Here is a 25,108-nt window from a genome sequence, read left to right on the forward strand (position 1 = left end):
ACCTCATGGTTACTATCATTTTCCCACATCAACACACCTTATTTCATGCATACAACTTATATTTACACATCTACATCACCCTTAATACATGAAAAAGAAAGTTAGATCTTACCTTGACAACTTGACTTCTCAACTTGGCTAGAGTTTGTGAATTGAAATGAAAATGGTTCTTGTTGCTCCAATGACTATCTTCACGTTTCTAGGGACCTTCTAAGGGTTGAAACACCTTGGAAAATAATTTTTGAATCAAGACTCAAAGACCTCAAAAATCAGCCCCTTGGCCGAGACTCTCTCTCTCTAGGTTCTAAGTTTTCTTTCTTTGTGTTGTGTAGTTGAAATGAATGTATTTGCTGATCTCCTTAGTCCTTATTTGGTTAAACTATGATGCCTACAAGGTGGCCACATTCTCCACTCAAGAAAATGAGTCACTCCATTAACTTTACACAAAAATTTCATTTCTTTTTCTCCTACTTTCGGCTAGGTGTTGGCTGAATTGTCCATCTTTGTTTCCTTTCTTCTTTCTTTTCAATTGTTTACAAGACAATTGCTTGTGTAGTTGATGATTCATACACTAACCCTTGTCCATTGTAATCATACAAGATGAATGGTCAATATTTAATGTGAAATGATTCCTCCACCATGTTATGTCTTCATAAAATAACGCATGCTTTCATAAAGTAATGGATGCTTCAATATTCAATTGCATGCTTCAACTTTTTCTCCTTCAATTTTCAGCCATCTTGGCCGAGTATTACATGTATATTTCTTCCAATTTAATTGTCCACAATATAATGAAAGTGTAGTGGATGAATCAACATTAAATGCATATGTGTATGTCTTCCATAATAGCCTTGTTTTAGATGACTTTGAGTCATATTTTGTGTATTGCACGTTGGTGTTCCTTCTTGGTTCATGGTTGTCACAAAATTTTAATTAACACCACAATTAAGTAGTTCCTAATCTCCAATAACATTTTTATTCTAAGTAAAATTTATAACCGATTAGTTCTAGTTTAGAAATTAAAATCCGAGGTTTCTATCTCACGTCGATTCCTTCTCGAATAACTCGACGTATAAAATACGGGGTCTAACAACCATAGACAATGATGATGAAGACCAGATCTGCCTGATAGGGGAATCTCACGTCTTGATGATTCAGAAGATATTAAAGAATTTATGGCAAAGCTCAAAAGCTAGATGGAAGAATCTTCCACGCCCGCAAGCGATAAGGGAAAAGAAAAGATGAAATGATAAGTGGACCTCGCCACTAACTACTGCTTTTATAAAGAAAAGTATTTTGTTTTTTGTAATTATTAAACTTTTCTTTTTAGACTAGCCGAGTTTTAAGTTTTCTTTTTATCTTGTAAAATACTTTGTCAGCCATTATTGGTCATTCTTGTCTTTTAATTTATCGTTTTTCTTGTACTAATCCATTATATAAGGATCAACAAAATTAAGCAGAAGGAGGGCTTTACCCACCACCTTCTCCTCCCTTTGTAAAAATACTCTTTACATAATAAAAGTTTATTGTTTATCAAAAAAAAAATGGTATCAAAGCCATGGTACATAGTAGTAAAAGTACTCGTTCTTCTACTAGTCTCTATTTTACGTGTAATGTAATTTATGTACTAACACTTTAAGTGTGATGTAGGTAGTTAAATTTTATTAAAACCTGAATTTGTAAAATATTTTGAACTTTATTTTAAATTCAAGATGTTAGTTCCAATAAATGTTATAGGTTATAATATTAAGTTAATTATTTACTGTGAAAAAGGCTAATTATTCAAGTTCAATATATATGAATTTAATTAAGATATTCAACTAGCTAATTTATTTACGTTGAGTGTGCAAACAAGATCTATTAAATATAAAAGACGGAGATTTGTTTGGCGTCAAATTCAATTGTTCTTCTCTTCTAGTGAGTTCCATTGTGGATAGTAGTTAATTATTCAAGTTTAATTTATATATGTTTAACTAAAAAGTCTAAATCCATTGGACTAGCACACTTATTTGTGTTGAGTCTGAGAATAAAGTTTCACATTGGCAGTTGCAAAAAATGTTACATATAAGCAAATTTATACGAATGTCCCATTTTTGGCTATCATTTCCATATTGTCCATATTTTAGAGATTTATGCAAATATAACCTTTGTAGCTGACAAAACACTAAACTGTTCTCTAATGTCTAACATTGTTTAGACGGTGGCCTGACGTTTCTTCATAAGATTTTCATTTTGTTCAACAGAATTCTTTGCAGTTTCAAAAGTTCCATAAATTGCAAGAATGATAAAAAAACAATATTTACTAAGAAGTTATCTCAAAATGAGACAACCAACAAAAATTTATGCTAGGAGTATGAAACTCTTCATGGTTTGAGGTTTTTTGGAAAAATTGTGCGGGTTTAACTCAAAACAAACAATAACATACTAACTTGAAGTTGTATTTGAAAAATGAAAAACTCTTAAAATCATGTTTTCACTTTATTTCACGTTTTTACTTTCAGTGCATTCAAACAACCTAATATTCTTTATAAAGACTATAATCAAACACAATTCCATCTCCGACTCCAACTTCAAAATTCCAAATAAAGTGAAAAGTATTTGGTTTCATGGCCAAACGCCTACTAAGAGTATATTTGGGTTGTTTTAACCCAACAATTTTAATTTTAAATGATGAATCCACTTTGTTAAGCTCGATATGTCAATCTTATCCTAGATGCGGGACCGATATCACGTGTCATCTTCTGTGGCACATCAATTCAAATAGGAGAGTCAATATATAGGACCATACCACCGGCCAAAATGATGTGGTATACCCAATCAATCATAGGCAAACAAAAATACATTATATGTGCAAATGACATATTTCGACCGATCAAATATAATTTTGTTTTGTAGGTTCAAGTGCCTGCAGAGCATATTTACCGAAAAAAATGATGACCTTAATAAGATATTTCCTTTATTCTCCGGAGATTCAAGTCAACCAATCGAATCAAAAGAAAAAATGTATCTTTGTCACAGCACTACACTCCTATCTCATAACCAAATAAGATATCAAAATTCATAACAAAAATCTAAAGAGAGATTATGGATCAAAAACTATAAATTTCTCTATAAGCAACAAGTATTCAAGCATTTTCGTTTTAAGTACACGTGGAAGGTTAAGGCTTATTGTTACTAATAAAAACATATTTTAAGACTGAGTTGTCATTAAAAAAAGGGATTTATGATATTTCGTAAGTAGGTTTGGATAGCAAAACATAACTGGTTTTGCAGGACTCGAATTTTAATTTAAATTTGAAAAAAAATATAAAGTAGGGAAAAGGGGCAAATATACCTCTCAACTTTGCGTTATAGAGCATAATGCCCCTAGTTAAAAAAATGGTGCATATATACTTCGTCGTTATACAAATGGTGCATATTTATCCTTTTGTTAACAGGCTTTTATTTTATAAATTAAAAAATTATTTTCCTTATTTTTTAATTTAAAAATTGCTAAAATAACAAACAACCAAAAAAATGTCAATCATCTTTATGTTAATCCAATTGTAAATCTCCACCAAAATCACTCAAAATCTTCACCAAATTATCCCAAATTTTAAATATGAACTTCTCGAGACATTCCCAATCTTTTAAAATGACGCTTATTCGAAATACAGCTCGCTTGCACAAATCCGAAATTTTGAACTTGAGATGTTAATGCTCGGATGATGATGCGAGTTGTTGCTCTTGTTCTTTGGCTATGAGCCGCATTTGCAAACATTGCTTTCACACTGAAGTTTGATTTTTAGGCCTGATTGGTGCTTTTACACACATCAAACGATCACCCAACGCATTTCTTCCACTAGGTATGATGAGAAATACAGTAGAATTAAAGAGTCCGTTTGGATTCACTTATAAGTTGCTTATAAGCTGTTTTCAGTTTTTTTGAGTGTTTGGCTGGCCAGCTTAAAGTCATTTTGTGCTTAAAGTAAGCTCAAAAAAATAATTTGACCCATTTGACTTAGCTTATCTGAAACAGATTATAAGCTGAAAACAGCTTATAAGCCAAAAAAAATAAGTTACACTACCCCAACTTATTTTTTTTAGCTTATTTTTTTTAGCTTATTGTACATGGACTAAACCCAAACAGGCTAAAATTTGTTGCTACATGGACTAAAGTCATTTCCAGCCATCATCTACTTTTCTTCTTTGTTGCCCCTTTATTTCCAAGTTATGCACTTTTCTTATTCCAAGAAATATTTTGGGTTTGCGCAAGCGTACTCCATTTCTAATGGATGTTATTTTAAAAGATTGGGAATGTATTGAAGAGTTCATATTTGAAATTTAGGATAATTTAGTGAAGGTTTTGGGTAATTTTGGTGAAAATTTATAATTTGTTAACATGAAAATGATGGACAATTTTTTGATTTTAGCAATTTTTAAATTAAAAAACAAGGCAAATAATTTTTTAATTCAGAAAATAAAAACCTGATTAATGAAAGGGTAATATGCACCATTTGTGAAAGGATGTATAATATATGCTATCACTTTTTTAAAGATATACTATTTGCCGCTTTTCCCTATAAAGTATGTGTCATTATATTGCAGGCTGAAAAATGGTCATAAAGGTATACATGCTATCACCTTTTTAACTATACACTATTGCCCCTTTTCCCTATGAAGTATGTTTTCATTATATTGCAAGCTGAAAAAGGGTAATATGCACCATTTGTGAAAGGATATATAATATATGCTATCACTTTTTTAAAGATATACTATTTGCCCCTTTTCCCTATAAAGTATGTGTCATTATATTGCAGGCTGAAAAATGGTCATAAAGGATATACATGCTATCACCTTTTTAACGATACACTATTTGCCCCTTTTCCCTATAAAGTATGTTTTCATTATATTGCAAGCTGAAAAAGGGTCATACAAAAGTTACAAATTGGGGCATTCCGAGAATTGAACTCGGGACCTCTCGCACCCTAAGCGAGAATCATACCACTAGACCAAATGCCCCTGTTGCTTCGTTGATTTTACTTTATGGTATTCTTGGAATTACAATTTCAATAAAACTCCTAAATATTGTCATGTATCTACCGTTTTGGCTATAGATTTTTGCTCAACATTTTGAAATAATATTTGCAATTTATTTTAAATAAGTGCTTGTTTATTGAAATGTCTTACACTCGATTCCTTATTATGTTCTTTATATCATAGACTGAAGATATATTATTCTGGTAGAAAAAACTAATAACAATAAATGGGCATTCGTTTAACTTTAACTAAAGAAAACAACATAGCATGTTAGGTGCTAGATTTGTTTTCAACCTTCTGTATCTAAGTGCAACACATGGTCCATGGAGGTAAAGCATACACATGTTGGTATGTATTTTGTCTAGTTGCAGTAGTGTCATCATTTAGGTCAATAGTCTTAAACGCAAAATTATTAATCCCTCTAACCCAATTTATTTGATACAGTTTGGATTTCGAGATTCAAACTTTTTATTTTGACTGTGAATTCGAACATACAATATTTAAGTTTTTTTAAAAATAATTTAAAATTTTAAAAATTACATAAAAAGTATTATTAGTCACATAATTAACAATTTAAAATATTTAAAGGGCATACAAATAAACCACGATTTTTCTTGTTTGGCTCGAAATCTCAACCGTTTCGCATAAATTGGTACATAAGGAGTATTTGTTTGACGAATAAATCATTAATACAAATTAAAGTACCAATGGACGCATTACTTATTCAAAAAAAAATTGTCGGTCGTCCCATTTTAAGATAATTATTTAGTAAATACTAATTCTTTTTCTTATTTGTCTTTTAAGGACCTTTAAAATCATGGTCTAAATATGCTTTATAAATAAATTGATTTTTTTGAGAAAACATTAGTAGGCTTTTGGCCATAGAAACCAAAAACTTTTTCACTTTTTTTTTGAAATTTTGGAGTTGGAGTTGTGTTTGGCCATAGATTGAAATGTACTTTTTTGGTTGTGAAAAACTTGAAAAACAAGTTTTTATTGTTTTTCAAATTCCAAATCCAACTTCAAGTTGTATTTGAAATTTTCATGACCAAACACTAATTTTTGAAAAAAGTGAAATAAAATTCTGGAAAAAAGTGAATAATTCTTATGGCCAAACGGGTCGACTACATTTTAAAATTTTAGACAGTTATATTACACGACTTTTAAAAATAAGAATAAAATTTAAATAGGGGCTAAAAGGATATTTGCTTAAATTAGTACTGCTTCTTTGGGACAACATAATTCAATTTTGCATGCCCATGCAATTGGTCCATTTACATGAAAAAGTTGACTAGCCCACTCAACCCCTCCTTTCCAGCCCTATGTACACATAAATTTTTATATATACTAGTAGTAGTGTGAAAAAAATCACCACATTTCAATTGATTACAACAAATTATTTACTTTATTTTTAGGTTACCAAATTAAATTACTTATTATTGCAAGTCACTGTAACTTAATAGAATAGCGTAAAAAAAACTATTAATTATGTAAAAAATAAACTATTTTTTAGGTGGTTAATTGATTGCAGAAAGATAAAACTGATCATTTCACGTTTGGTCTCTTCTCACCTTTTGCAAGATTTTTTTTCTGTTTTCACCCAATTCAGGAACCCATTTTGAGATCCGATCAATTCGAATTCGTATTGAGAAGTCGCTTCTTAGTAAAAATATGTTTCCATTTTAAAGGCTTGAAACTTTTGATTGGAAATGATTGGGTATTTTGCCTTCTTCTCACATTTTTGGTGGTTGCAAAATGCATAATGAGTAAGCCATAAGGAACCAAAAATAGCATTTGAAAGCTTTATACGAGCCATTGAAATTGCATGCATCGAAAGACACATCCTTTAGCCATGAGCAATGAGTAAGAAAGAGGAACTTTATAAAGAAGTTATGTTCTTCAACTTCAAATGGGAATCGGCATCCTTGCACTTCTCTTTTTATTTTTTCACTTGGTGCTGGTACTCGCATTGAGGTCCGATTAAATTAGGATTAGTATGGAAAAGTCCCACATTGGAGAAAAATCACTTTCTAACAAAGAGGACTCCATCTGGGCGTAGCTAGAAGACCTAATATATGTTCGACCGAACCCAATAACTTTTGCTCGAGTAATGTATTTGGGTTAAGAAATTTATTTTGAATGGAAACAAATATAAAATTTGGAATCCAATTATTACCACTTTAAGTGGTCAATCTAAAATTAAGAACCCATAAAGTTAAAATTTTGGCTCCGCCTTTGAATTCCATAAGCACAGAGGCTGAGCAACGTTGGCTCCAGGGGTTCACTAGGTGAAAAATTACAGTGTATTTTCAAAGTTAAAATTATTTTATTATATAGATATAGTAGATGTTGAACCCCTTGACTTCTTCGTGTATTTACCTTTTAGAATTTTTGAACCCCCTAGATGAAAATCCTGATTCCACTACTGCATACGCAAGACTTGAACCCGAGACCTTCGATTAAAAATGAAAAAAACATTTAACTGTCCACTCCACCATAATCCTTATTGGTTCCACTTTGCACTTAATATCAATCTTTTGCCTCATATTACTTCTAATTTCTTTCTTTTAGATCTTTGTGGTGTTCATATTAGAAAAAGTGATAATATTCCTCAAAGTAAAAATTGAAGAAAATAAAATAAAAGAACTATATATGTCAAGTCGAGATCACAAATTCCCCCCTTTTTGACCATAAAAAATGGAAGACCAGCCATTTGAAAATACTTTTTTTTTTTTTTTGGTTCCTTGACGTTTGACTATAAGTTAATATTTCATTATCTTAACTTTTAAGTTATCTTAACTCTTAAGTAATGAAGTTCATTTTTATTATATACTTTTTTTTTTGTGAATATACGTTTGGCCATCATTATTTTGTAAATAATGAACTTTATTAGGAGTATTTAAATGCTGATGAAATATTGAATTTATTGTTTATCCTTTTTAAAAAAAAATATATATATGTGGAAGAGATGATGCCAAGATCTGATAATTAGGCCCGGTTTGTCCATGAATTTATTTTTTCCAAATCCATGAATTACGTGGACCCTCCTCAAGTTTGAAATAACATTCAAGTCCTAGCCCAAATGAAAAAAGTGAAAGAAGACCCAAAAAAAAAAAAAAAAAAAAAAACACTCTCAAACAAACCGATCAAAATTCCCAAGCAAATCCAACTAGTAACATTTATTTTCTCGCTTTAATTTATTGAAAATTAATCATCACAAATTCACTATGCTTTCAAGTTCAAAGGAGTCCTAAAACCAAATCTACCTAAGCTAAATTAGAATATTGTTATGTGAAGATTATTAGCAAGTTGATCTTCATTTTTATATAAGGGCGGATCTAAAATTTAAGCTCACTATTATAGTTTTGTAAACTTTTACATGGAATTTTATATGTACGAAAAGTATTGGGGCCATATGATGAAACTATCTGCACCAACAAACTCCATCTGGCCCTGTTTTCACATTATAATTAAGGTTAATTTAAGAAAGACTTAGGGCATTGAAATTTGAATTCGTAATACTATAATTCGAATTGTAATATCTTAACTACTGAACTACGGAGTAATTTATTGGGACTGAATAATTGTAGTTACGAATAAGCCACAATCATTATATTATATATACTAATAATTAGAGTTTATTTTACTGCAATAATATACTATACTTCTCTTTTTTCCGTGAAAGGCAATATGAGGTGAAGACTTATCACTAAACGGAAGAATTTCACTTCTCGACAAAAAAATAGGCACAAACATTATCCTTAATGATCAAATATTTTAGTCGAGTGAAAGCTAAATATGAAATGATGAGTCAGTGTGGCTAATATCTTGGGTCATCCCTTCCCTACCTTTTTTTTTTTTTTTTGTTGCCGCCTTTTTCTTAATAATTTGTATTTTCCTTTTTAGCTTGCCTATTTGGTGCATGTTTTGTGTCGGTTTGAAGTTCCGATTAATTCGAATTCGGAATTGCTATCCATTAGAATTTTTTTCATTTTCAGAGCACGGATTCGAGGTCCCTAATTAAGAATGAAGACTCATATTTATCCTACCGTAACTATTGATGATTATTACGAAGACCGTTTGTTAGTTACTATTTTCCTTGTGTTGAAGTACAAGGACTTGTTGAAACCAGAACTGTTTTTAAGTTTAGTTTTGATTTAGCTTTTGAAACATTTCATCCAAACAAGTTTGTATTTGAATTAGGTCTGACTTTGGAAATATTTAATTTGTTTTGTTTTTGGTATGAAAATAAGTTTGGGTTAGCTTTAGTTTTCGTAATAGGAAAGCCTAAAATATCCGATGGTTAATGCAATATTAATAAAATAATAAGTAATAGAGTATTATTTTAATTGATCATGATGAATTAAATGATAGAAGTTTATGTACAAGCACATATTATGCATATATTAATTTAGTGCAAATACCGAGCGTAGCTAAATTTTTACAGGGAGGCGTGAATTCAAGCAGTTTCAAAACCGGAATTTCTACAAGGAAATTTTAAAATGTAAAGAAGTAAGCACAAGAGAAAATTAAGAGAATCCAATATCTATTATATACAGTGTTTCAAATAACGTTTTTTAGGTGAAACCCGGGGACATGGCATAGTAGAAACGCACCGAGACAACCTGGAACTGAAAGCATCACGAGGCATAAATTCCATTGTTTTGAGCTGTACACTTACGCATTGGGCGCATTTTTATTTAGGGTGTAAGATCAGAAAATCTCACCAAATTAGAATTAAAATTGCTAAACAAGTCCTTAATCTAGTACCAAAAAACACAAAAAATGAACTTGTTATTTTTTTTAATAATTGTGGTGTCGATGCCAGCTTATACGCACCTTGACTAATTCCACGGGATACCTGTCACACCCCCCCCCCCCCCCCACCAGCAACAGGTATGAAGTAACTATATCCGCCAAGGTTAGGACAGATGAGAAAAAATCGCCTAGTATTTTTGTCTCTACTGAAATTTGAACCTGAGACCTTATGTTTCTTAACCTAGAGCCTGTTTGGATGGGCTTATGCCTATAAGCTATTTGTAGCTTATAAGCTAAAAAATAAGTTGGGGTAGTCTAACTTATTTTTTTTTGGCTTATAAGCTGTTTTTCAGCTTATAAGCTGCTTTAGATAAGTTAAGTCAAATGGGTCCAATTATTTTTTTGAGCTTATTTTAAGCACAAAATGACTTTAAGCTGGCCAGCCAAACACTCAAAAAAGCTGAAAACAGCTTATAAGCAACTTATAAGCCAATCCAAACGGGCTCCTATCTCGTTGACTATTAGGCCACATCCATGAATGCAAAAATTAACTTATTATTATATTCTTAAATTTTAAAACATAAGTTATTTTTTTTTATTCTTAGCCTTAATTTTAATTCTTTCTATTCATATTCTAACGGGTAAAAGAAAAGATGATAAATTCGCAAATACAAAGAGCCTGTTTGGATGGGCTTATGCTCAAACAACTTATAAGCTAAAAAAAATAAGTTGGGGTAGTTTAACTTTTTTTTTTTGGCTTATAAGTTGTTTTCAGCTTATAAGCTGCTTTAGATAAGCTAAGTCAAATGGGTCCAATTATTTTTTTGAGCTTATTTTAAGCACAAAATGACTTTAAGTTGGCCAGTCAAACATTCAAAAAAGCTGAAAACAACTTATATGCAACTTATAGGTCAATCCAAACGGGCTCAAAGTGAAAATGCATTCTCCTTCATAATTTGCTCTGATTTGACGCTTTTGAATGGAGGTTCCTATTTTGCTTTTATTCCTTTTCAAGTTATTCTGCTCTTTCAAGTTTAATTATAAATTTCTACCTATTTTTTTCAAAATATAATTAATTATGAGATAATTAATTTCAGAATTAGTTTTATTCCTTAAAATTAATTTTAAATAGCGAGATAACTAGATATGATAATTCTAAGATATGGGACAAACACATGAGACCAATAATGAATGAAGATGTAAAATTCAGCTATGTATTTTTTTGTAAACATGTTAAGTGATATTTATCTTCACGGTGTTTTCAAATGATAACTATGCAATATCACGGCTTGCCATTTGAGTTATCTCAATCTTCTTATTTCTATAGATGAAAAACCTATTAAACATCATCTTTTTATTAAAGAATTACGAGGGTTAACAGTGTTAACAAATGAAATTTGACACATAATTTGTGTAAATTATTAGGTAAGCTCCGAGCGTTGGCCGTTAGGCGTGTTTAAGACGTACAGTCGGGCTCTTAGAAAGTAAGCCTCACAGAAGTAAACCCCACACGTAAGTCTCGAGGCGTTTTACCATTGTCCCGCCCCAGGACTAAAACACTATTTTTACCGCCCCTATACTTTGAATCTTTCCACAATCGGGTGTTGTATGACAGACAGTATATCAGTCAGTTTTTAGGCTAAAAAAAGATGGGTCTTTACTCTTTTTTGACCCCCAGTATTTATATATATATACTGCACCGCCACTGTTTATATAAATTCCAAAACATAACATATAACATCCCTATAAGTCTCTCTTTCTTTTTATCTATCCATCTCTTTCGTTACCCTAGAACCTTCTTGAGAGACACCCTTTTTATATATAAATATTTTCATCAACTTTCTCTCTCTAGAAGAAAATAGCTCTTTATCTCTCTGAAGTTGTATGGCTTCAGGTTCACCTTCACAAGCTAGTCTTCTCCTTCAGAAACAACTTAAAGGTACCATTTTTTTTTTTGGGGGGGGGGGGGGGGGGGGGGGGGGGGGGGGGGTTATTTTTTGCAACTTTTTGCTGAATTGGGGTTGTTTTTTAAATTCTTGATTTTTGGGTTATTTAAAGATCTGTCCTTTTTCTTTGCAGATCTCTGTAAAAACCCAGTTGATGGTTTTTCTGCTGGGTTAGTTGATGAAAGCAATTTGTTTGAATGGAGTGTTACTATTATTGGACCACAAGATACTCTATAGTGAGTCAATTGTATTTTCTTGATTTTGTATTTGGGCTTATGGTTCTTGTTTTCTTGAATTTTTTGTTGTTTGGTGTAATTTTTTTTCTTGAATGGCTATTTATTCAATTCAATTAATTGGGTTCTTAACTGTTGAGCAGTAATTCTATTGATTGGGTTTAGTCTAAGTTTGTAATTATTCCCTCTGTCCCAATTTATGTGATATAGTTTGACTAGGCATGGAATTTAAGAAAGAAATGAAACTTTTGAAACTTAGTGGTCTAAAACAAGCCATAGATTAAATTATCTATAAATATAGAAATGTATCAGTTCTTTTTGGGACAGATTAAAAAGGAAAGTGTATCGCATAATTTGGAACAGAGGGAGTATTTGTTTGCATTTTGTAGAGGTGGCTATAGTGTTCTGATTTGTCCCAATTGTAAAAGTAGTTTTTTTTGTATTGGCTTATAGCTCTTTATTTCTAGAATTTGTTATTTTTTGGTGTAAATTTGCCCTGGAATGTCTGTCCGGTCGATTCAAGTAATTGGGTGCTGAACTATTTCAGGATTGTATTGAGCAGTAATTCTATTGATAGGGTTTAAGCCTAAGTTTGTAATTACGCGTCGGCATTTCTGATTTGGCCCATTTGGGTTCTGTGTTTTGCCTATTTTTGCTGAAGCTTTGAACTAGAATATACTAATTTTATCTTGTAAAGGTCGTATCTTTGTATTGGAATTAAAGGGAATATAGCAGAATATATAGTGGATTGCGTTGATTGGTTGAAAAGTAGGATCTTGAGTTCAGTTTTTTTCTTGAGGATGAACTCCCTGTCGATTGTCCCTTTTCCAACCCATGGAAATTTGAGAACTATAGATTCGTTAGTACCGTTTTTGGGGATACTAAGGAGGTGGGTGGTAGGGTGGAGTATATGGGGAAATGAAATACGTAACCATGCAAAAAACCACCAAATCCGTGGTTACAAAAATTGAGCTTTTTCATGGTTATATAACCATGGAATTACAACGGGTTTACAAAACCATACAACATAATTTTGAAAACAATGGAAAAAAATATGGTTTCATAGAAAACAATACAATAATGAACTACGGGAAATGACCATCCAAACAGGGGGTAAGAGGTATGCCAATTCATTGGATGAGTAGTTCTTCTCATTCCAATTGAGTATCTCCACTATCTCAATAGATTCAAGAAATTGCGGTATAAATATTCGGCATCTTACCCTGGGGAAAGGCTATGCGTATGTACAAATAAAGAATTTGTTTTGACGCTAAATGGATAATTTTCTTTTCCTAGACAACAAAAAAAAAAAGGCAGCCCGGTGCACAATGCATCTTGCATTAGCAGGGTCCGGGGAAGGACCGCACCCCAAGGGGTGTGATGTAGACAACCTACCTTAATGCAAGTATTAGTGGCCGCTTGCACAGCTCGAATCCGGTCTACAATTTTTGAAAAAGCAACTGTTTTCAGTCAACTCTGCGCTCTTCTGTGTTCATGGTTTTGAGAACCGATATTGTTATTATTCATTTTCAAGAGTTCTATTCTACGTTTATCAATTCTTTTTTATTTGTTATTAACTCTTCCTCTGCTTTATGGATCCGATGACATTTGGTTATGTCCGATGTTAATGTGTACAGATAAGTTTGTATGAGGAATGTCTAACATTGTGTAATTGTTATAATTGCAGTGAAGGGGGTTTCTTTAATGCCATCATGAGCTTTCCTCCAAACTATCCCAACAGTCCTCCAACCGTAAGATTTACCACAGAGATCTGGCATCCTAATGGTTTGTAGCTACATATCTATCTAGATTAATAAGTCGATTGTTCTTCATTACCTTCATCATCATCATCATTGATTTTGGTTTTTGCTCGGTATTCTGGTGTGCCATACAGTTTACTCTGATGGAAAGGTTTGCATCTCAATTCTTCACCCCCCGGGTGATGATCCAAACGGCTATGAGCTCGCTAGTGAACGTTGGTCTCCTGTCCACACGGTATGACTATCAAAGACCTTTGATGAAATGTGTATGCAGTAAATTCATTCCTTATTATCCTTTTCAATTTGCTTATTGCAAAAAATCTTACCTATAGCGGCTAACCTTTTGGTGCAATTATCAGGACGTATATGAAAATAGACAAGATTATAGCTTTCATTAGCTCATTTCAGGAGTAGGATTTATTGTATAAAGGCGATCTTTCTTTTGTTTTTCTTGCGTTGGGGACCGCTCACTCACCTTCTTGTTGTCTGGTTATATTTTATAAATATTATATCTTGTTTGCTGATAAAAAAGTTACCTATGTTGTACAGGGGGTTAATGTCTGTCAAAGATTTGCGTATTTCATGTTTTTGTTTCAACTCAAATCTTCCGACTTGTCAAAGAAATAAAAAGAAAAGCCAAAAGAAACTACGAAGATCTTCTGTTATACTAATCTTAAATGCTGCCAAATATTTTTAACGATCTTTTGATTAATTGTGTTGCTCTTTTCTTTGTAAAAGGCTATGTAAGGGCAAAATCACCTCAAGAACCTGGGATCAGGAATATATGTTGTAACATCTTATGATTGCTAGCCTTCTTTTTATGATACTTCTTTTAATGCTTGAATTATCCTAGTACTTTGCAATTGAGTAGGTTGGTTCTTGAGCTTCAGTAAACTGATAAACTTGTCTCATGGTGAACTCAGCTGATGAAAATGAAGAGGGTTTTCTAACACTACGGGTATTTATATACAAGCATCTCCAAAGGCAATTCTGCAATGCAAAAAGAAAAGAAATATCTTTTGTGTATGCCCTTTTAGTGTAACTGGACAATAATAGTAGTGGTCTGGTCTTCTGTTTCCTCGCTGAAATAACTCTTTGGTTATGCTTTGGGTCCCCACAAGTGTCCATCCAGAATTGGAGAAACTGAGGAGACCGTTATCAGCAGGTTTTACCCGACCTGACTATTCAAACAATTTGAAAAATGTGCAATATAAATTATGAAGTGACTCAGTTGCTATTAATTTGTTGTATTTCTAATTTATTAAGTAGAGTTTTTTTATATAGGGGGCTAAAAACTGCTGACACTAATTGCTTGGTATAAGCATTGGCATTGGATTCTTACATATTCTAATTTCGCTAGAATTCTTTGTTCGACACTCATGTTCACCAACTTGAAGATGCATGTCAAATGTGAGAACGCCAGCTGTCCTACACTGACTTCAGTGCTGCTTTATTGCTTTTTGACTTCTTATGCAATAGTTGAGATCTAGTGTTGCTTGATTCTTTGGGTATGGAAGTGGTTGGTGAGCACTGAGCATTACTGATGATTTAAGATAAACCAAATAGTAGTACAAAGCCGGTATTGTTTTAATAGTTCTGGTACTTATTTATTCAAGTTTTTGTTGGGATTAGGTGAGAGATTCTTTCTCCCCGTTGGTACAGGGAGGGAAATTCCTTTTTTTGAGAGCTAAGTACCACTTTTTGGACGGACTAATTATAAGACGTGTAAAATTTAAAGACATTATGCATAGTGCAATAAAACAAGACGTGTTTATCCCCCTTTGTTATGAATAGTACACACTACTTCTTTCATTGTGAATCAGAGAGGAAATGTAACCAACACAATTGAGAACACTGTTAACTTACACATCCAGCAGGTGTGCCACTTTATGCGTTCTTTCTTTTGTGATTGTTTGGTTTAAGAGGGTTTTCTGTATGCTGTTTTAGCATTAAAGAGTATAACTTCTATCGAATCAAAACTTGATTCAGAGTTTCCTTTGCAGGTGGAGAGTATAGTTCTAAGCATCATATCCATGCTTTCAAGCCCTAATGATGAATCTCCTGCTAATGTGGAAGCTGCTGTAAGTACCTTTTGTAATTCACATTACTTCACTCATTCATTAGGGTTTCTTTTAGCTTTCCGCTTAGTAATATCCCTGCACCTCTCTCTATATCAACAAAATGTCCGTAGATATCTTGACTTGTGGGAGTTAGCCTTAAAATGCAGTTAAGCCTGTGTCATGATAATATGATTAATCCGCCATTGAAAGATATTTTCGCTTGACAGAATTAACCACCAAAATGTTTTTAGATTTAACATTTGTTTGCAGGATGAAAGGTGCTGATAAAATAGAACTCACACAATGTTATGTAAATTACTGTTATTGTACAGAAAGGATGAACTATAGACGCATTCCCGAAATCCTCTTTGTTTTTTTTTTTTCACACATTTTAACCTTTCCCTTTTTCGTCCCTCTCTTCCTTTGAAACTTCTAACTGTTTCATTTGTTGCACCTTTCAACTCGTGGACAGATGTCTTGTTTCTTCAATAACTTGCTCTGCCCAGTTCCCTGAAGCGCAATATCTCTAATGTCTCGTTTATTGTCTTTTGCAGAAGGAATGGAGAGAAAAAAGAGATGAGTTCAAGAAAAGGGTCAGTCGTTGTGTAAGACGATCACAGGAAATGGACTAAACACAGAATGCTCCTACCCATTTTATGATGAAGCTGAGGAAGTAGCGTCGTTCTTTTGGCTGGCTGTTCATTGCTACAAAATGTAGAGTTTGTTGACCGTTAAGACATTATGTATCGTGCCTTTCTGGTCTTGGGGGTTTTGTCATTTTGACATTCTTGTTATCTTACTTTGAAGGTTAATTGCCTTTTATATTCAGTGGGAGTACTTTATAGGTTGCTGAACTTTGTGATCTTTGGCCTTTTTTTTTTTTTTTTTTTTTCTTTCCTTCCATTTTTTTGGTGGGACGTTTGGCCAACTTTAAGCCAACTGCATTGAACATGTACTGGTGTTATATCAACTTTATGTCCATTTCAACCTTGTCCCAACCCAGAAATAGTAGAACCAAGAAAGTATAATTAATGAAAGGGAAAGGTGGATGCCGGGAAGGACTGGCAATTGATTTGATTGTATATAAAGCTACAGTACATTTTTCTCATTGTATGACCCACCTTAAACGGACCTTGTAAACGATATCCTCCCCTTCGTAGATAATCTGTTGTTTGTATAGTGATGGTAGTTGGAAAATTGGGTACAGAATCAATCTTAAGAAGTGTTGCTAACTTGTTGCAATCTTTTGTAGCAAGGACTTGAAATGAATTAATTCATCAGGAGGGTGATCGTTCAAACAATAATGATTCATGTTAAGCAGTGTTTTAAAAGTTGTTTTCGGGGTGAGTCCTGGGGCGGGGCGTATCAAAAATGCCCCGGGGCGATGGGTCGGGGCGAAAGTCTCCAAAGGTGTACGCCCAGCAATTCGGACCCAGACGTTTGGGACGAGTTTTTTTTGTTGGGGCGTAAGCCCAGAAAACTTCTTCGAACTAAAACGAAATTTGTTAAATAAGTCCTTTATATAATGCCCAAATTTTGAAAAGTCAACATGTAACTACTCAAATGTTTTAAAAAGGAATTAAAACATTAAATTTAAAAGTCAAGACCTTTTTTTATTGCTAGAATGCCTAATATATATTCTTTTCCAATTATTTATCTTGTCTTCTACTATCTCAAAAAAGTAACGAGCAGTCACTTGTACTTATAGGTAGCGTATAATAGATTATTCTAATTAGTTTTTTTGTAGGGGTGGAGCATATATATATATATATATATATATATATATATATTCTTTTTCAATTATTTATCTTGTCTTCTACTATTTCAAAAAAGTAACGAGCAGTCACTTGTACTTGTAAGTAGCGTATAATAGATTGTTCTAATTAATTTTTTTTTTGGAGGGGGGGGCGGGGGGTGTGGAGCATATATATATATATATATATACATATCACTTATTTATAATTTTTTTCAATTTTTTACGCTATTTCACCTATTTAAAAATATTTATTATAATTATATCATTTTATAAAATACTAAAAATTAAAACCCCATGGGGCTTACGCTCCGTGCCTCGAGGCTTACGCCTCACTGAGGCAGACGTAAAACGCCGCCTTACGCCCTCGCCTTTTAAAACACTGATGTTACGGTGGCATTTGTTTCAAAAACAAATAATTTATGTACCAGATGGACATAGAGCTATAGGAGTATAGAATTATCAGAGTTAACTTTAACTCCCTCGTTTATAGATATCTTTGGTTATCATAATAGTTGCTATTGTTGTCAGCAAGCAAAATAATTTGTGGCAATAGTTTTGGCAGGATGTTTGCTTTGCCGTCCAGGTTCATGCGCTTTTAATCTCGTAATTACGAAGGAATGTTTGGAGGATAGTCTTTCCTATAAGGGTCTGTTTGGAAAGCCACCTGGTAATAAAAAATAAATTAAAAATAAAAAGAAATTAAAATAAAACAAAAAAAGAAAGAAACTGAAAAGTAACTCTGGAATTACAGGGTATAATTACACCCAATTTTCATCCCCTCCCCCCCCCCCCCCCCCCCCCCCCTCCCTCCTCTCGAGAATTGGAGAGTGTAATTACACCCTCTCAATTTAATTACTTAATCAAACAAACAGACCAACTGGAAAATGAATAAAGAGATGGAGTTAACTTAGAGAGAACCTAGAGCCTCTCTGTTGGTTTCAACTTTTACCTTCATTTTTTATTTTTTTTACAATTAAATAAAAAATGGTGTGTAGAAGACATGTTTAATGTTTTCTTCGAAGACAAAAAGATGTTCTACAAAGAGCAATATGAGTCAACCAGTTGCGGCTTCTGTTTGGATGGTTGTTTCCCGTGGTTCATTAATATACAGTATGATTTGATACAGTATGGTGTTGTATTGTATTGTATTGTATTAATGAACACAATGTTTGGATAGACTGTATCGTTTGTTGTGGTTTAATAACATTTGTATTGTTTGGTTTGACTGTATGATACTGTATAATAACTTGTAAGTTTACTAAAATACCCTTAACTCTTGATTAGAAATTAGTTTATATATATTAATAAAACTCAGGTAAAGAATAAAATAGAAACTTTAAAAAATAAGTAGGTAGTGAGTGGGGGTGGTGGAGGGGTGGGTAGGATGAGGGTGGGGGTAGTGGTGGTGAGGGGTAGTGGGATGAGGATGGGGGTAGTGGGTGGTAGGGGGGGTTGGGTGGTGGTGAGGGGTAGTGGGTAGTGGAGGGGTGGGTGGGGTGACATGGGTGGTTGTGGGATAAGGGTAGGGGTGAGTGGTAGGGTGGGGTGGGGTGGAGGGTGGGGTATAATGGAAAAATAAAATACGTAACCACGGAAAAATCACTAAATTCGTGGTTACAAAAATTGGGACTTTTCATGATTATATAACTATGGGATGAACCACGAATTTACAACATCATACCACATAATTTTAAAAACAATGAAAATAAATATGTTTTCATACAAAACCATACATTAATGAACCATGGGAACCACCATTCAAACAGGGGTAAGTGATCAAAAGGACACCAGCAAAATTCAAACTTCGATAGACCGATATAAATACTAAATAACAGGAAAGGAACTTGCAGCAACTTCACTATGCACATGCTGATTAACCGCACAACACCATCAGAAGTTGTTATAGGATAGTAAGTATCTGTTAATTTATAATAAAATATTTTAAATTCGAGTCCTGAAAATAGAATTGCTTTCAGTAGGGAGTGCTTTACACTCACTATATGAAATTTTAACGTGAATCTGAATTAATTGGATTCAAGCAAATATCATACACTGAGTGAGAAACTCAAAAATAAAAAGTACTATTGGAAATATTACTCCCTCTTTCTTGCACGAATTTCTTTGATATGCCCCAAAAATGATACATTTTATATATTTTTATATATTTAAAACTAATCTAATTCTTATTTTTTTATTTTAATCTTAGTAAGATAATTTAATTACATGAATATGTAAAGTTTGTTCTATGACTATGACTAAAGTTTTCTCTGTCTTAAATTGTGCGCCCAATTAAGTAAAGTCACATAAATGAGACTGAAGGAATAAACAAAAGCTACTTGCTAGATACAGCACGTGTAGAAAGCAGCATACGTACTTTGAACACTTTCAAATTAAGTGCGTGTGAAAACTGAAAACGAAGAAACAAAGAAAGTACCGCATACAAAAGTAAGGATGGGCACAGTACGGTATTTGAAATTTTGATATGGTAATTTTAATTTTTGATTTTTAAAAATATTATACTATTACCGTATCAAATTAATTTGATATGGTTCGGTATTTTAAGGTTCAATTTCGGTATTTTAAGGTACGGTAAATCGGTACCATAGTTTGTCGACTTCGACTTACATATACTCATATCGAATTATGACTTCCGCTAATTAATAAACGTTTCAATTATTATGTACTAAACGCCTTAAACATGTAAAAATATTCAAAAGAAAGTACAAGCAATTCCCTTCATAAATCAATTACACAAAAAAAGACCTTTAAATCAAGATAGTGTAGTCAAAGTTTCAAGGTTAAAAGTTAAAACAATTAGTTTTCTAATAATACTAGTTTATATATTTATTAGTATTATAATACTAAGATATATGAATTGTATATGTAATTATATACTTCGGTATGATATTCGGTATTTCGGTATTTTCTTTATAAATACCGAATACCAAACTTTTTAAAAATGCATACCAAATACCGTACCAAATATCATAATACCAAAATCGCGGTATAAAAAAATTCAATTTCAGTATGGTAATCGGTATCTACCATACCATGCCCACCCCTGTACAGAAGTACTCTATGCACTATCATTATATTAAACTGATTTAAAATTCTAAATATATTTAACAAAAACAGATTAATATATATCTGATTAAATTGAATTTATAATGTAACAATTCATTTCACTGATAGTACGTAACTTAAATTTTAACCAGATTTAAGTCATACTATATAAGATCTTTTACATTGAAAGTGTAGTTTAACCATGATAATCAGGCACTTGTAGTGGTAAGATCTGCGTACACTCTACCCTCTCCAGATTCCACTTAGTGGGTACTGGGTATGTTGTTGTTGTTGTCATTTTTATTAATTAACCGATTAATCTTAACCATAAGACTTGTAATTGTCTTACAATTGATATAATTATATAGTAAATTTTATATTATCATTTCATAAACTTTTAACTTTAACTGTAAACATATTATTAACGAAAGGACAAAGATTATATACCTAACTTATATTGTTAGGGGTTGTCTAGTTACAAGAATATGAGACAATATTTTCGCAATAAAATGCAAGATAATCTCATATTTGGTAGAAATACCTTCGTTTACTCACAAATACTCTCTAAGGGTTTCCCCCATCATCTAGGTAAAGGTTAACAAAATTTTGACGTGGTTTCCCCCTCATTAATCCCGTGGTGCTTGCGTAGCTTATCTCTTTTGCTTGGTTGCTGGATTAGAGCTTTTTTCAAGGTGAAGTTAGGTGTAAAAGGGTAGCTCTTAGATATCTAAGGTAAGGATTCTTCTATTTTACATGTGTACGAGCTCGTGTGAGGAGCTCGTGGTATTGCTTTGTTTTTCTCTCCTTTCCTATCAGTGAGTTCCAACCCTTTTGCTCGAAATTTCTTCGTTTGTACTGAACCGCTTGCAGAATCAAAGCATGTTCCATTAAATTTCGAGATTAGCAATACTCTAATTGTTTATACCACGATTATGTTATTATTATTTTTATACCACACTCTATATGGAATAACACTCTTGGGATTAGTAATTCCGGAATAAAAATCACGAAATTTACACTTATTCAACGTTTCTCCAAAGTCTTTTAAGAAAAATAAGATTAAAATTAGAAACAAAAATTTATCCAAGTTCATCTAATTTAAACCAAATATATATTTTTATTTATTATAATCTTATCTTGTATAGCTCATTTCAGGTTTATTGAACCAAACATTCATTTATTTAATCTTTGTATTATAATCCCACATTTTAGTCTAGATACAAACCAAACCACCAATCCTAAAATTAAACATGGTAATCAAATACGTAAGGTTGCGTAGACACCACTTTTCATAAATCTCACTTATCGAATTACATTAGATATGTTGTTGTTAATAAAATAATCCCACATTTTCTAGATTCATCCTAAACGACCCCTTATTAGTGTGAAATGTGAATACTCCTTTGTTTTGTTAGTTATTCCTTGTGTCGCCTTCTTTCCCTTTTCCTCTATCTTTACACACATATTCTCTCTTTTTCTCTCTCTCTATCCTTTCATGAAGAATCATGTTATGTTTTATCCGAGTCCGGAGCCAAAATGGCATATTTTTACAGCAATTAGACCAAAATAGGCTGTGTTTTTTTTTATACCCAAATGGGTATTTCGTTGATCATTCAACGAAATACCCCAGTTACTGTTCATAGCAGCAACTCTTTTTTTTTTTTTTTTTTGCTATTTCGTGGATTGTTCCACGAAATAGCTTTTTTTTTTTTTTTTTTTTTTTTTTTTTGCATTTCGTGGAACAATCCACGAAATAGTTTTTTTTTTTTTTTTTTTTTTTAATTTCGTGAAAAAAATGATTTTTTTTTACATATCATGACACAATCCACGAAATAGATGTTTTTTTTTATTTTATTTCGTGAATAAAAAAAGAAATAGGAAATTATAATTTTTTTTTTGTTTTTGCATTTCGTGTATTAAAAAACGAAATAGGATAAATTTTTTTCTAATTTCGTTCGTATAAAAAGGAAATTGGAAAATATATATATTATTTCGTGTATTAATGAAGGAAATTGATTTGTTTTTTTATTTTTTTTGCATTTCGTAATCTAATGAACGAAATAGGTTTTTTTTTTTTTGTATTTAGTGAATAAAAAAACGAAATAGGAAATTATATACATATATATATATATATATGTACCAATGAAATATGATGAATATACATATATATATTTTTGTGTTTCATTTATAAAAACATTTATATATTCACGAAATAAAAAAAATCTTATTTCGTTTTTTAATAATCGAAAAAAAAAATTGTAAAGTCAAGACATAACTTTATTTTAAATATAAATATAATTCTAAAAAATATAGGGAGAAAAACTAAAGTCGTCAAACTTTAGATGGTCATAACTTTGCGCTCGGACGTCCGATTTACGCGATTATTTTTTTGATTTTGGGTATTTTTCCGAGATCTATGCACACAAACTGCCATAAGGCGGTTTGACCGAGCCGAGTTTTAAAAAAACGCCTTTTATCACATTCAATTTCAATTTTTCCCCAAATTGGCATGAAATTTTCAGTTTTATTTACTTATAAGATGATGATACGCAATAGATTTCAACGTAAAAATCCAGGGATAATGTATCTGTGAATGTCAATTTCACTTCTGCGGTTTCAATTTTTGAAAATAAAGCTGACTAATTTTCTCGATATATAAAGTTGACTAAAATAACCTTACAGTTAAACACTAAGTTTTTTGAAAAATATATTTTAAAAAAATTAAAAAATGGCTTTTAATCAATTTGGAATATATATATATATATAAGATCAATTTCAAAAATATATAAAAAAACTGTTTTTTTTTTTATATTTCGTGGATTGTTCCACGAAATGCAAAATAAAAAATAAAAAAAAACAGTTTTAAATTAAAAAAAAAAACAGTTTCGTTAATATAAATAAAACTGTTTTTTTTTTTTTTTTTTGCATTTCGTGGAACAATCCACGAAATATTTCATTGGTACATGAATGAAATATATATATATTCCTATTTCATTTTTATATAAACGAAATGAAAATAAAATTATTTTCCTATTTCGTTTTTTAATACACGAAATGCAATATATATATATATATATATATATATATATGTATATAATTTCCTATTTCGTTTTTTTATTCACTAAATACAAAAAAAAAAAACCTATTTCGTTCATTAGATTACGAAATGCAAAAAAAATAAAAAAATAAATCAATTTCCTTCATTAATACACGAAATAATATATATATATATATATATATATATATATATATATATATATATATTTTCCAATTTCCTTTTTATACGAACGAAATTAGAAAAAAATTTATCCTATTTCGTTTTTTAATACACGAAATGCAAAAACAAAAAAAAAATTATAATTTCCTATTTCTTTTTTTATTCACGAAATAAAATAAAAAAAACATCTATTTCGTGGATTGTGTCATGATATGTAAAAAAAAAAATCATTTTTTTCACGAAATTAAAAAAAAAAAAAAAAAACTATTTCGTGGATTGTTCCACGAAATGCAAAAAAAAATTTTAAAAAAAAAGCTATTTCGTGGAACAATCCACGAAATAGCAAAAAAAAAAAAAAAAAAAAAAAAAAAAAAAGAGTTGCTGCTATGAAGAGTAACTGGGGTATTTCGTTGAATGATCAACAAAATACCCATTTGGGTATAAAAAAAAAAGACAACCTATTTTGATCTAATTGCTGTAAAAATATGCCATTTTAGCTCCGGACTCTGTTTTATCCTGTGACTTTAAATTTTAGGCTTAATGCATATGTTCTCTAAATTTGTTCTTTTTTTATTTTTTTATTTTAACATCCAATTAAATGTTGTTTCTATTGAACTTCTGAACTTGGCTTCAAGTGTGTCTATCAAACACAATCCGCCTTACATAACATATATTATGAATTTCATTTTTTTTTAACTCAAATATGGTTGGCACAAGACCCTACAAATCACAATAACTGAAATTAAAATTAAATAACTGAAAATCAAAATATATTTTACAAAGAGAATCAAGAATTCACATATGAATACATCATCTTACATGCATAGCATTGTCTTTATCAACGTAGTCAAATTCGATATATATATATATTAGCTTATCTTTCAAGGATACATCACGTGAGATCCTCCGTAATTTTCGAAGTTCAAAGCACAATTAATTAGTTTTTCCCCATTTTATTTTTAGTAGAATTTTCTCAGGTTACACATAAATAGTAGAGTAAATATTTAATGAAGAGAAATTATAACTCAGATATAAATAAGGGTAAAGTAGGTCAAATATCCCTTCTAAAAGGACAAATAATTTGAGACGAAGGAGTATTATAATTTCACATTTTCTATATCCTTCCCAAACAACCCCTTATTAGTGGGAATACTCCTTTACTCACTACCCTTTTCCTCTCTCTATCTTTACAGACATATATTCTCTCTTTTTCGCTCTCTATCCTTTCAGGAGAACCAAAAACAGTAACCAAAACAGCCTTTGATGTTTAACGGCGTCGTTTTAGTACTTCCGAAT

General features: G+C 31.6%; 1 protein-coding gene and 1 non-coding gene across 2 annotated transcripts; one reads left to right on the forward strand and one right to left on the reverse strand.

The window, feature by feature from the left end:
- Positions 1 to 4,929: 4,929 nt before the first annotated feature.
- Positions 4,930 to 5,001, reverse strand: TRNAP-AGG (transfer RNA proline (anticodon AGG)). The gene has a single exon. It is a non-coding gene; the product is annotated as a tRNA-Pro (tRNA).
- A 6,509-nt stretch (positions 5,002 to 11,510) lies between these two features.
- LOC132613744 (ubiquitin-conjugating enzyme E2 7-like) lies at positions 11,511 to 16,630 on the forward strand. The gene is made up of 6 exons (XM_060327949.1): positions 11,511 to 11,716; positions 11,857 to 11,959; positions 13,644 to 13,741; positions 13,851 to 13,951; positions 15,720 to 15,797; positions 16,331 to 16,630. The coding sequence occupies exons 1-6, from the start codon at positions 11,662 to 11,664 to the stop codon at positions 16,406 to 16,408; spliced, it is 513 nt and encodes a 170-aa protein (XP_060183932.1). The 5' UTR covers positions 11,511 to 11,661; the 3' UTR covers positions 16,409 to 16,630.
- Positions 16,631 to 25,108: the final 8,478 nt, after the last annotated feature.

Source organism: Lycium barbarum, chromosome 10 (assembly GCF_019175385.1).
Source record: "Lycium barbarum isolate Lr01 chromosome 10, ASM1917538v2, whole genome shotgun sequence".
NCBI lineage: Eukaryota > Viridiplantae > Streptophyta > Magnoliopsida > Solanales > Solanaceae > Lycium > Lycium barbarum.

Bases quoted from the DNA above. Each gene is read 5' to 3' on its own strand.
- LOC132613744 (XM_060327949.1), top strand. From the start codon at position 11,662: ATGGCTTCAGGTTCACCTTCACAAGCTAGTCTTCTCCTTCAGAAACAA. The intron at 11,960-13,643 runs GTGAGTCAATTG...TTATAATTGCAG, and splicing joins GGACCACAAGATACTCTATA to TGAAGGGGGTTTCTTTAATG. The intron at 13,742-13,850 runs GTTTGTAGCTAC...TGTGCCATACAG, and splicing joins AGAGATCTGGCATCCTAATG to TTTACTCTGATGGAAAGGTT.